We start from the raw sequence: 13,580 nt of genomic DNA, 5'->3' as shown, positions 1-13,580 counted from the left end.
ACTAAGTTTTCTATGCCAATTTTTTGCAAGCAAAAATTATATAAGTGAATTATTTGAGGAAACAGAGAAGTCTCTCTCTATTTCCATTCCTTGGTTCAGTTTTGTACACTCTGGGTATATATTGGTTGCTGGCTCAGAGAACAAACTACTCTATCGGATAGCATTCTAGCTCCACAAAATGTTTGCATCTAACAGATGCTCCATCTGAGTCTCTAATGCCATTCCATCTTTCTCTTAGTCCAGCTGTGGAGTAATAAGATTCATGGAAAAATCAATAAGTTCTGTGGGCATAAATTGGTATTGTGTTCATAAGGCCATTGAATGAGAACTGGAATGATGCTGAAAGAGATTGATACTTACAAAAAGAAGACATCATTCTGTCCATCTGATTATTGAGAGATTCCTCTACAATGAGTGGCCTTTGGTAATTATCACCTTTCTCCAGAGAAACAGAACCAACAGGGTGTGTGTGTGTGTGTGTGTGTTTGGGTGCATGCGCGTGTGCGCATTTAGAGATTGATCTTAAGGAACTGGTTAAGACAACTAAGGTGACTGGCAAGTCCAAAATCTGCAGGGTAAGCTGGCAGGGTGAAAACCTAAGGAAGAGCTGGTTTTGTTGTTCAAGTCTGAAGTCTATCTTCATGCAGAATGGCTTTTTGCTCAGGGGAGGTCAGTCTATGTTCTATTAACACCTTTAACTAACTGACTGGATTGAGGACCACCCACATTATCTGCTTTATCTCAAAGTCTGCCAACTTAAAAGTTAATCTCATCCAAAAAATACCCTCAAGCAAATATCCATATTATATCTGTATTAATGTTTGACCAGACTGCTAGGCACCACTTCCCAGCAAGTTGAAACATAAAATTTATCACCAAATGGGAAAAAAATATCCACCAGGGGCTGGAGTTGTAGTTCAATGGTAGAGCACTTGCCTCACACATGTGAGGCACGGGGTTCAATTCTCAGTACCACATAAAAATGAACAAAATAAACTGTGTTCAACTATAACTAAAAAATATTTAAAAGAAAAAGAAAAAAGAAATATCCACAATTCTGTACCTGATTGTGGAGAGCCACACTGAATGACCACACCTTCCAGTCCTGATGCCTCAGGCTCTGATCAACCACTGCATTTCTTGTGGCCTGGTCAGAGACCCACTCGGATAGCAAGGAGGTCTTCTTTGTGGGTGTGCCCCTTCTGCCCTTTTATGGATAGAACCTGAAGCTTATGTAAAGTTAAATCGTGTCTTTGTTTTATTTTGTGTCCCTGAAAATTCACATGAGTGATCTTAGTTCAGCTGCCAGTGCCGGTTGGGGGCAGCAACTGCTCTAAGAGGTCTAGACACATAACCTCTTGTTAGGAGTTCCCATTACCAATTTTCTAATCTTTTCAAGTTCCTTAACACCCAAGGAAGCTCACTGGCCATGAATCAGCATAGACCCTCTCATGTGACCGTTTTCCTTTCCAGGCTAAGTGAACAAGAAGATTCTCTGCTTGATGTTCTGCTCACTGGTAAGAATTTGTGGGTAAGCCCATAAAGCTATAGCTATGCAGTTTCAGAAGCTATAGCTATAGCTATGCACTTAGAGATATAAAGGGAAGAGCCATATGTAAACCAGGTCTTTTGGTCTTTCTTCAGTCAACTGGCCATAGGGAAATCCCCATGAAGCCATAATTATGGATTAAGGAAGGAATGTCAATGTATTAGGAACAGGTATTTATGGGAGTTTGAGTTCATGCTCTGTGATTTTGGGAGCAGCTCAGTGTTGTACATAATACTCCCCTTTCATGACTGAGAGCTACTTCACATGCCAACTTCATATATTAGAGGGGCAGAGGGCACCAGTTATGGGTGGCCCTCTGGTAATCTCCACAGTATAATAATTATCTAGCAACTTTTACAGATAAGAGAATAATTTCTAAGGAAGATGATTTGGCTTTGTCTCAAAACCTATGAATTTACACTGATTCTCTTATAATGGTCTCCCAGAGGCTCCACAGAGGATGCCTATCTGCAAAAGGCAATTTGAACAACACTGGATCTGTTGGAAATTATAAGGAAAAAATGACAAGAGAAATTTGTACAATTACTTGAAACTGCTTCATATTCTTCTCATACTCTGGATAGCACATAAAATCCACAGCCTTATAATTAATGGATTGGAGCAATAGCATTAAGATATCAGTATTCAGGGCCCTCTAGGTAGGGGATTTAAAATATGTTAATTGTTACTCAATTTGGAGGAGATATTTCAACATAATTTAGATCACTGGACCCCTAGTAAACTTCACTGAAAGAAAGATATCTGAATTTTTGTGCACTCTCATCTATCATCCTTTGATGCTCTTATTATAAAGGCATCTAGAATATTCATTACTTCTTGCTCAACAGAGTTACTCATCATTATCTCATTAATGTAGTGAATCACCTTGATAACATACCATACAAGACTAGATATAATAGAGAATGAAAAATTTGACATAGTCTAGAACAACACAATGAAAGTATACTATGACACCTGCCTCAAGCAAATGTTTTCTTGTGGATTTTGTTAAAAGGTGTGGAGAAAGAAAAATATTCTCCAGAAAAATAGCTGTGTGCCATATCACAAGTTAAGGTTGATTTACTAAAAAATAGAAATCACATCTGGAACAGTTCTGGCAAATGGACTCACGACCTGATTAAACTTAGAACAATGTATCATCACTTTTCAGAATCTATTTTTCTTGCATAAAATCCATATAACCAAGCTGAAAAGCAATGTAATGAAAATAGCCATTCCTGCATGTATTATTTGATAGTGGCATTAATTTCCAGAATTCACTGAGGAATATTTTATTGCTGGTTCACTGTTTTGCTAGAATTAGACAGTTCCAGTAGATTTCATTTGACCCTTTCTACAATGATTGCCTTATCTCTAAAGATCAAGGAATCAGAAAAGGGATTCTACCAGTTGCTGAATATGTTTATTTAAAATATACATTCAGAAAATGGGTGTGGTTCATGAAATTACCACTGTTAGATGTACCCAGGTCAAAAGTCCTTTTATTACCTAAATTCCATAAGCCCTTAACCCTGACTGGTGGATCACATGGCATTTTCCTCCTGAGGAGTGTTATAATGTATTTTTCAATATCTTGATAAATACACAGTTAGGGATGTACCAAGGCTGAATATGATCAACCCATTTCAATACCTTATCACATTCTCTGCATTCCTTTCTCTATAGTCCACTAGGAAGTTCTAACAACTCAAATTCCTTGATACCCATATTTAAGACAAGTAATCACACAAACTTGTAGGGTCACTGCTAGTTGCTCAAGCTAATACACAGAATCAGAATTTCTCATAAATATACTCATAAAAAAATAAATACCCACCAAAAAAATTTCAGCAAGATCCACCATTACCTTCCTTTTTCCCTGCTCTAACATCCTTAAATTCATCCACAAATATTCCTCAGGTTTCTGCCAATATAAAATAGTAAGTTATTCTAGTGTTAAGACTTGGTACTTAATCTTCTAAGATATTCCAGAATTTGGGTTTAATTGTATGTCTAAAAGAACTGAAAGGCAGTAGGGTTTGGATTTAGAGATGAATTAGCATTTCCCTATGAGTGAAAAATCTCAGGTGAAGTCACAACAAGGATCCTCAGGCAATCAACAGAAAGAGAGACCAGCAGGAAGGACTAGCAGAATTTGGGGTTTTGAGGCAAATCAGATTTTTTAAAATCTATCTAAATAATTCTATTTCAAATCCCAGAGTTCTGTCTTTCCTAATCAATAATCTAATTCCATGCAAAGAGGCCCAGCGAGACCATAAACTCAATTTGCATTATATTTCAGGCAACTTCAAGATCAGAAATTAAGTTTTGGGGTTGGGGTTGTGGCTCAGTGGTAAAACACTTGCCTAGTACATGTGAGGCACTGGGTTCAATCCTCAGCACCACATAAAAATGAATAAATAAAATAAAGGTATTGTGTCCATCTTCAACCAAAAAAAATTTTTTTTTAAAATAGAAATTAAGTTTTTTGTTTTCAGAAGTTATGATTCTACTACTATAAAAAATAAAGTATTCTTTTGGGCTAGGCAGAGAAGCTATTTGGTATTCTAACCTTTCATGAAAGCCTTAAATTTATCATTTCTTTTCTATGAATTCTTCAAAGACATCAGAAAAAGCCAGCACATCCCATAGTCCCGTAGTCTTTGTTTCCACCATAATTTTCCAACACAATAGCTGTTTGGTCTCCAAAAGCCTTGTCTTCAACAGATGTTTGGCTCTATAGCCCTGTGCATGAGAACTCATACCACTACTAGCAAGAACTCAGAAGGAAGTGAGGAGCATGTGAGATAAAACATGTATAGCATGTTTTCAGATTTAGAGAATACCTCAACCATCTAGCATTCTACTATCAGAAATATGGCCATTCAGCTTGAGGATGTAGTTCAGCCTGGTAGAGGGCTTCCTTATTGAACACAAGGCCCTAGATGTGATCCCTAGCACTTTATAAATTGTTTAAAAGAAAAGAAATAGGGCCATTAGGGGACAGTGCTAGTGAGTCTCAAAAGGAAACATGCTACTGGAAACTAGAGGAAAAAGAATCCTTGTTATGTATGTGTAGTTGCAGAAAGTTTAACTGAATTATGTGTCATAGTTATATGAACAAAAACTTGCAAGTGATAAACTTAGACATTTTGCTGAGGAAAGTTCTAGACAAAATATTGAGGGCTTGGCCTGATTACTTTACTATTTATAGCAAAATGTGAGAGGAAAGAGAAAGATTGAGGGAGAACTCCTAAGCAAAGGGAAACCAGCCTGTACAAATTGCAAGATATTAAAATTAGGAGATTCAGTGTCAGGAAAGTATGCTTTGAATAGAAAACCAGGGTCGTGGCTGGTTCACTTCTTGATAGTTCCTTGTAAGGTCCAAAAGGTCAAGCAAGAGAGAAATTTGAAGATGTTATGCAGCTATCCTAGGAAGAAAGAGCCTCAAGGCAAGGAATGCATGTGGCGCACCAAAACTGGAGAAATCAAGGAAATGGATCTTCCCCTAGAAAACCTGGATTTTAGCTCAATCAGGACAATTTCAGACTTATCTGGAACTATAAGATAAGAAATCTATGGTGTTTTAAGTCACTAAATGTGTGCTAACTTGACATAGCAGCAACAGAAAACTAATAAAGATTTTGATAACTAAAAGTGAGGTGTCATGTAACAAATGTGGAAGTAGATCCCATCACTGGCAGACACCTACTGGAGCTCAGGCTCAGCCTAGGATCACCTCTGCCCACTGGCAGTCACCCAATGGAGTCAGGCTTGGCCCAGACCCACCTTGCTGACCTGCGTGGGAGTTCTAGCCCAGGGCAGGCCCAAGTCTATCCCGTCACCAGCACATACCCGTGGGAGCTCAGGCTCGGCCCAAGACCATCTCTGCTCAGGACCATCTCTGCCCACTGGCAGAGCCCCACCAGAGCTCAGGCCGGGACTAAAGCCGCCTTGCTGACCTGCACAAGAGCCACAGCTCAGGGTAAACCTGAGTCCAATCTGCACCACCACCACCTGGGAGCCCAGGTCTAACCTATTTCCATCTTGAGACACTGCAGCCATCCATATAGCTTTCCCCATGCAGTAGCCTTTACCCTAGGACAACAGACAGGGCTTAGAAGCAGCTTCATTTTGGAGCAGGCATCCCAAAGCCAGTGTAAGGCCCAACCTTTCAGCCCCATCTCTGAAAGACATTGCATCCATCTTTGGGCACCTCCACTGCTATCTCGAGTTACCTCCTACTATTGGTGCCACCACCTATAGTTGTAGTAGTATCCATCGTAGGACACTGGCAGGGTCTGGAAGCCCAACACCAAGGTGAGATACAATTAATCTGCACAGATATTATGAGATTATAGGGTAGAAACTTTAATACTTCAGATCCACATTGCAAGTAAGGTAATCATATAGATAACATGAAAAAACATGGAAGGAAAGTGCCCCAAACAAACCAGGATACTACAATAATAGAACCCATGGACGGTGAAGTTGATGAAATGTCAGAGAAGTAGTTCACAAAGTTCATAATTAAAATGATCTGTGAATTAAAGAATGGCCTAAATGAGCAAATACAGGCAAAAACTGATCACTCCAACAAAGTGATAAGAGAGCAAATACAGGTAACCATTGATGACACCAATAAACAGATAAGGGAACAAATAAAGAAATCCATTGATCACATCAACAAAGAGATAAAGGAGCAAACACAGGTAGCAAAAGATTACTTCAAGAAAGAGAGATTCTGAAAAAAAAAAATCAGAAATCCTTGAAATGAAGGAAACAATAAATCAAATTAAAAAACTCAATAGAAAGCATCAGTAACAGACTAGATCACTTGGAAGATAGAACAACAGATAATGAAGACAAAGTATACAATCTGGAAAATAAAGTTGACCACACAGTGAAGATGGTAAGGAACCATGAGCAAAACATCCAAGAATTATGGGATAGCATCAAAAGACCAAATCTAAGAGTTATTGGGATAGAAGAAGACACTGAGTTTCAAAACAGAGGAATGCATAATCTCTTCAATAAGATAATGTCAGAAAATTTCCTAAACATGAAGAATAAATAGGAAAATCAAATACAAAAGGCTTACAGGACACCAAATGTACAAAATTAAAACAGATCTACACCAAGGCACATTATAATGAAAATGCCTAGCATACAGAATAAGGATAGAATCTTAAATGCTGCAAGAGAGAGGAGTCATATCACATATAGGGGGAAACCAATTCGTATCTCAGCAGATTTTTCAACCCAGACCCTCAAAGCCAAGAGATTCGGGAACAGCATATACCAACCTCTGAAAGAAAATGGATGCCAACCAAGAATCTTATACCCAGCAAAATTAAGCTTTAGATTTGATGATGAAATAAAAATCTTCCATAATAAACAAAAGTTGGAAGAATTTACAACTAGAAAGCCGGCATTACAGAACATCCTCAGGAAACTGTTCCATGAAGAGGAATTGAAAACAACAATGAAAATCAGCAAAGGGAGGCATTACCCTAAAGGAAAAACTAATAAAAGGAGAAACCAAGTTAAGTAAAATACCAAAAATAAACAAAAATGACTGGGAATACAAATCATGTCTCAATAATAACCCTAAATGTTATGACCTAAACTCCCCAATCAAAAGATATAGAGTAGCAGATTGGATTAAAAAAAAAAAAAGACTCAACAATATGCTGCCTCCAACAGACTCATCTCATAGGAAGAAATCCACAGACTGAAGGTGAAAGGTTGGGAAAAATCATACCACTCACATGGACTGTGGAAGCAAGCAGGGTTTCCATCCTCATATCAAACAAAGTAGACTTTAAGCCAAAGTTAATCAAAAGGGATAAAGACAGATATTTCATACTGCTAAAGGGAACCATACACCAACAAGACATAACAATAATAAATTTATATGCCCCAAACAATGGAGCATCTACATTCATCAAACAAATTCTTCTCAAGTTCAAGAGACAAATAAACCACAACACAATTATTCTGGGTGACTAAAACACACCTCTTTCACCACTGGATAAATCTTCCAAACAAAAGCTGAACAAAATAATATAGAACTCAATAATACAATCAATGATTTAGACTTAACTGACATATATAGAATATTCCATTCTTCAACAAGCGAATACACTTTCTTTTCAGCAGCACATGGATCCTTCTCTAAAATAGACTATATATTATGCCACAAAGCAACTCTTAGCAAATATAAAAAGGTAGAGATACTACCCTGCATTTTATCAGATCATAATGGAATGAAATTAAAAATCAATGATAATATAAAAAATAAAAGCTAATCCAACACATGGAGACTAAATAATATGCTACTGAATGAACAATGGGTTGCAAGACATCAAGGAGGAGATTAAAAATTCTTAGAGGTAAATGAGAACACAGAGACAACATATCAAAATCTCTGCGACACTATGGAGGCAGTACTAAGAGGAAAGTTCATTACATGGAGTTCATTCCTTAAAAGAAAAAAAAAGTCAACAAATAAATGACTTAAACATTACATCTCAGAGCCCTAGAAAAAGAAGAACAAACCAACACCTAAAGCAGGAGAACACAGGAAATAATTAAAATCAGAGCTGAAATCAATGAAATTGAAACAAAAGAAACAATTGAAAAAACTAGCAAAAATTGGTTCTTTGAAAAAATAAATAAAATTGACAGACCTTTAGCCATGCTAACAAAGAGAAGGAGAGAGAAAACTCAAATCACTAACATACATGATGAAAAAGGAAATATCACAACAGACAATACAGAAATACAGAAGATAATTAGAAATTATTCTTAAAACTAGTACTCCAATAAAATAGAAAATATTGAAGACACTGACAAAATTCTAGAGTCATACGATTAGCCCAAGTTGAATCAGGATGGTATACACAACTTAAACAGATCAATTTCAAGTGATAAATAGAAGATGCCATCAGAAGCCTACCAACCAAGAAAAGCCCAGGACCAGATGAATACACAGCTGAGTTCTACAAGACCTTTAAAGAACAACTAATACCAATACTCTTCAATTTATTTCAGGAAATAGAAAAAGAGGGATCCTTTCCAAATTTGTTCTATGATGTCAATATCACCCTGATTCCAAAACCAGGCAAAGACACATCAAAAAAGAAAAAGTTAAACCAACACCTCTAATGAATATAGATGTGAAAATTCTCAATAAAATTCTGGCAAATCTAATTACAAAAACATATCAAAAAGATAGTGCACCACAATCAAGTGGGATTCATCCCAGGGATGCAAAGTAGGTTCAACACAAAGAAAGAAAACTTCAGGCCAATAATCTATCAAACATAGAAGCAAAATTTCTCAATAAAATTCTGGCAAATTAAAAACAAAAATATATCAAAATGATAGTACACCACTATGAAGTGGGGTTTATCCCAGGGATGTAAGGCTGGTTCAACATATGGAAATCAATAAATGTAATTCATCACATCAATAGACTTAAAGATAAGAACCATATGATCATCTCAATAGATGTAGAAAAAGCAATCAACAAAATACAGCCCCCCTTCATATTCAAAACACTAGAAAAATTAGGGATAACAGGAACATATCTTTACATCGTAAAAGCTATCGATGCCAAGCCCCTGGCCAACATCATTCTAAATGGAGGAAAATTGAAAGCACTCCCTCTAAAAAGTAAAACCCTCTAAAAACTAGAAAAAGACAGGGATGCCCTCCTTCACCACTTCTATTTAACATAGTTCTTGAAACACTGGCCAGAGCAATTAGACAGATGAAAGAAACTAAAGGGATACAGATAGGAAAAGAAGAACTCAAATTGGCACTATTTGCTGATGATATGATTCTATTCCTAGAAGACCCAAAAAGCTCCACCAGAAAACTTCTAGAACTAGTAAATGAATTCAGCAAAGTAGCAGGATAAAAATCAACACGCATAAAATCAAAGGCCTTTCTGTATATCAGTGACAAATCCTCTGAAAGGGATTTATAGAAATAGAAAAAGCAGTCATGAAATTCATCTGGAAAAATAAGAGACCCAGAATAGTAAAAGCAATCTTTAGCAGGCAGAGTGAAACAGGTGGCATCACTATTCCAGACCTTAAACTATACTACAAAAACAGCATGGTATTGGCACCAAAATAGACCATGTAGAGCAATGGTACAAAACAGAGGACTCAAAGTCTAACCATATATTGGAGAAAAGATAGCTTCTTCAACAAATGGTGCTGGGGAAACTGGAAATCTAAATGCAATAAAATGAAATTAAACCCCTATCTCTCACTAAGCACGAAACTCAAAGTGGACCAAGAACCTAGGAATTAAACCAGAGACACTGTGTCTATTAGAAGAAAAAGTAGGCCCAAATCTCCATCATGTCAGATTAAGCCCCAACTTCCTTAACAAGACTCCTATAGCGTAAAAAATTAATATCAAGAATCAATATATGGGATGGATTCAAACTAAAAAGCTTCTTCTCAGCAAAAGAAACAATCAGGGAGGGGAACAGAGAGCCTACATTTTGGGAACAAATTTTTACCACACACATGTCAGAGCAATAATCTCTAGGATATATAAAGAACTAAAAAGCAGCAACAACAACAACAACAAACAAATTACCCACTCAATAAATGGACCAAGGAACTGAACAGTTCTCAAAAGAAGATATACAGTCAATCAACAAATATATGAAAAAATGTTCAACATCTGTAGCAATCAGAGAAATGAAAATCAAAACTAAGATTTCATCTCACTCCAGTCCGAATGGCAGCTATTAAGAATACAGACAACAATAAGTGTTGGCAAGGATGTAGGGGAAAAAGCACAGTCATACATTGCTGGTGGGAGTGCAAATTGGTGCAGCCAATATGGAAAGCAGCATGGAGATTTCTTGAAAAACTGGGAATGGAACCACCATTTGACCCAGCTATCCCTCTCCTTGGACTATACCCAAAAGACTTAAAAACAGCATACTAGAGGGACAGAGCCACATCAATGCTTATAGTAGCACAATAGCTAAACTGTGGAACCAACCTAGATGCCCTTCAGTAGATGAATGGAGATTATTACACACACACACACACACACACACACACACACCAGAATATTATTCAGCATTAAAAGAGAATAAAATCATGGCATTTGCAGGTAAATGAATGGAGTTGGAGAATATAATGCTAAATGTAGTCAGCCAATCCCAAAAAAACAAATGCTGAATGTTTTCTCTGATTTAAGGATGCTGATTCTCTGATTTAAGGATGAGTGGGGTCGGGGTTAGCATGGGAGGATTAGATGAACATTAGATTGGGCAAAGGGGAAAAGGAGAGGGAGGGGAAGGAGGTGATATGGGGGTAGGAAAGATGGTGGAATGAGATTGACATCATCACCCTAAGTACATGTATGAAGACACGAATGGTGTGACTACTTTGTATACAACCAGATATATGAAAAATTTGCTCTATATGTGTAATATGAATTGTAATGCATTCTGCTGTTGTATATAACAAATTAAAATTTAAAAATGAAAAAATAAAAATAATGTGTAAGTAGATTTGTAATTAGGCAATAGGCAGTGACTGGAAAAATTTTGAAGTTTTGATAGAAATCGATAAAAAAAAAAATCAATCAACATATTCTAAAGTTCACTGAACCCCAAGCATGATTAATACAAAGAAAATCACCTATGTATACCATAGTAAAAATGCTAAAATTCAATAGCTAAGAGAAAATGAACATGCTACATTTACATATTACATTTCTCAGTAAGAATTAAGGCTATTATTATTATTAATAATTATTAATAAATAATTATTAACAGAAACTACCAAAATCAAAAGATGATGGAATGACAACCTAAACATGTTGAAATATGAAAATATTCTTCTATAATGAAATTAGTGCATCAACAAACTAAAAAGTTAAAAAAAATGATCTCCAATGGAAACACAGGATTGATAGGAGGAATGAAGGGCATCAAAGAGATTACAGATGGAAGACAAAAATGAACCAGTGACATGAAAGAAATCCATTAAACTCAACTACCCAAATTTAATGACTTGAGTTTATGACGTTATACCATTAGTATGGTGGTATTATTTCTCAAATATTGTCATCTGAACAAATTTAGTCCTAATAATACATAATAATTCTGTTCTAATAATAATAATTTTGCCATTAGCAAGCCAAAATAAGAGAATCGTGATGTTACATATTACTTATTTAAATAATTATACTTATGATGAAGAATAGCATTCACTTTTTAGAAGCAAATCTGAATGTTTACAAAGGTTTTTAAATTCAGCACTTAAGTGTTTACATGAGATTCAAACATATTCCTTTTGATTCAGTATTATTATATATTGTAAGCATACACATATATCTGAAACAAAAACAAAACCAGGAATTGAAAAATAAAAACAAAGGAATAATTACCCTAATATTCAAGATATTTGCTAGTTGAATGGGAAAAGCAATAGGATGGAACAAAGAGTAAAATGTTATATCAGGAAGTAATGAAACTTTATCAGGCTTTACAGATGAGTAGCAGGTTTAAGTATTATACACCAGAAGTCACACAATCTTTCATATGTACCAAAGGTTACTTAATGAAAAATTTAAAAGACCAGAGGTTATGAATTGAGACAGTTTGATTTATTATTACTAATTAAATAATTTAAAAAAGAAGAGTTGCAGGAGAAAGTACCTTTTTCATTTCTTGTTTCATGATCATTGTGGATCTGCTGTAAGCCAGGAATTGGCCGAGTTGTCAGATACCAAACTGCATGTAGGACATCCGTGGCATGTATACGATTGTGATCTACAGCCACAAAAATATTTTATAAAAATGATCATTCTGTTAGGCCTCATAAGTCACTTAAAAGGATTAGAATTTTATAGTCATTTACATTCTTATAATTTCCCATAATTTTATTTTATCTATTTTTAAAGTTATTTTGGTGTCTTAAAAAGTTCCCTTTTTAAAAATTTCACATATACTATGAAAACATAGTAAAGGGATCAAAGGAAAGGCAGGGTAAACAATAACTGAAAGATACTAGAAAATTTTCTTAAAGTTTCTGTCGTGTGGCTTTTAAACATACCATGTTGCTTCTACATCATGGAGACACAATATTCAAAATGATTTCTGTACACAGAACAATTACAAATTCTGGATACTTATGCTCTTAAAAAAAAGTAAGAATTATCTCTTTCTCAGGTTTGTTATAAGGATAAAATGATGAATGGCATGGGAAAGCATCCAGAACAGTGTCTGACACCTACTATATAATAATAAAACTCCTCAACTCCTCTATGTGAAAAGGAAATGTGACATAGGGCATAGGGTTTAGAATTCAGATGGACTTTAGAACTGAAATCCAGCACCTCTCTCTAGTTTTAAGATCCTTCTGACTTTTTACTTCTCATCTGTAATACAACATCCCCAATAAAGATTAAATAAGATAATCTACATGAATCTAATGATTCCATAGTCACAGCAGATATCCAATAAATATTTTATGAATATCTACAATATAAATTAGCAGATGATAGAATAGTAAGTGTCCAGGCCACAGGCAGGACATGGTATTAATTCCCTAGGAGTCTTATTATTAATAATGTAATTACCATCTTTTAATGACATTTCCAATGTGCCTTGAATTCTACTATGTCCTTTTTGTTGCTTATTTTATCACTCTCTATGGGATAGGCACAGCTATTATTCCAATTATAAATTTGTAAACTGAGGTTTAGAAAAATTAGGTTGAGAGAGTTTTCTCAGTGTATCCTAATCAGAGCTGAGAGTGAAGACTTTTTACCATGTCCTTCTTCCCATTCAGCTTTCCTTAAGTACCTTCGAGCATTCCTATATTCATTGTAAACTTTGACTTTATTTTTAATGCATACTTTATATAGTATATATAATCCACCTTAAATTATTAAATATCACTGAGTTATGACAATTTAATAAAAATTCACTCTGTAGATAACTAATTTCCTAATTAATGAATCCTTATGGAGAGAAACTGTA

The 13,580-nt window shown here is 35.6% G+C and overlaps 1 protein-coding gene across 1 annotated transcript in view; it reads right to left on the bottom strand.

Annotated features, from left to right (window-relative positions):
* Pde3b (phosphodiesterase 3B) overlaps positions 1-13,580 on the bottom strand; it is a 182,360-nt gene that overhangs the window by 24,135 nt on the left and 144,645 nt on the right. The window contains exon 11 of the mRNA XM_076846918.2: positions 12,255-12,368. Coding sequence (XP_076703033.2) covers positions 12,255-12,368 — 114 coding nt within the window. The remainder of the gene's footprint in view (positions 1-12,254; positions 12,369-13,580) is intronic.

Source organism: Callospermophilus lateralis, chromosome 2 (assembly GCF_048772815.1).
Source record: "Callospermophilus lateralis isolate mCalLat2 chromosome 2, mCalLat2.hap1, whole genome shotgun sequence".
In the NCBI taxonomy this organism is placed as follows: Eukaryota; Metazoa; Chordata; class Mammalia; order Rodentia; family Sciuridae; genus Callospermophilus; species Callospermophilus lateralis.
Note: the sequence above shows the minus strand (reverse complement) of the source record. Positions and strands in the feature narration are given on the sequence as shown.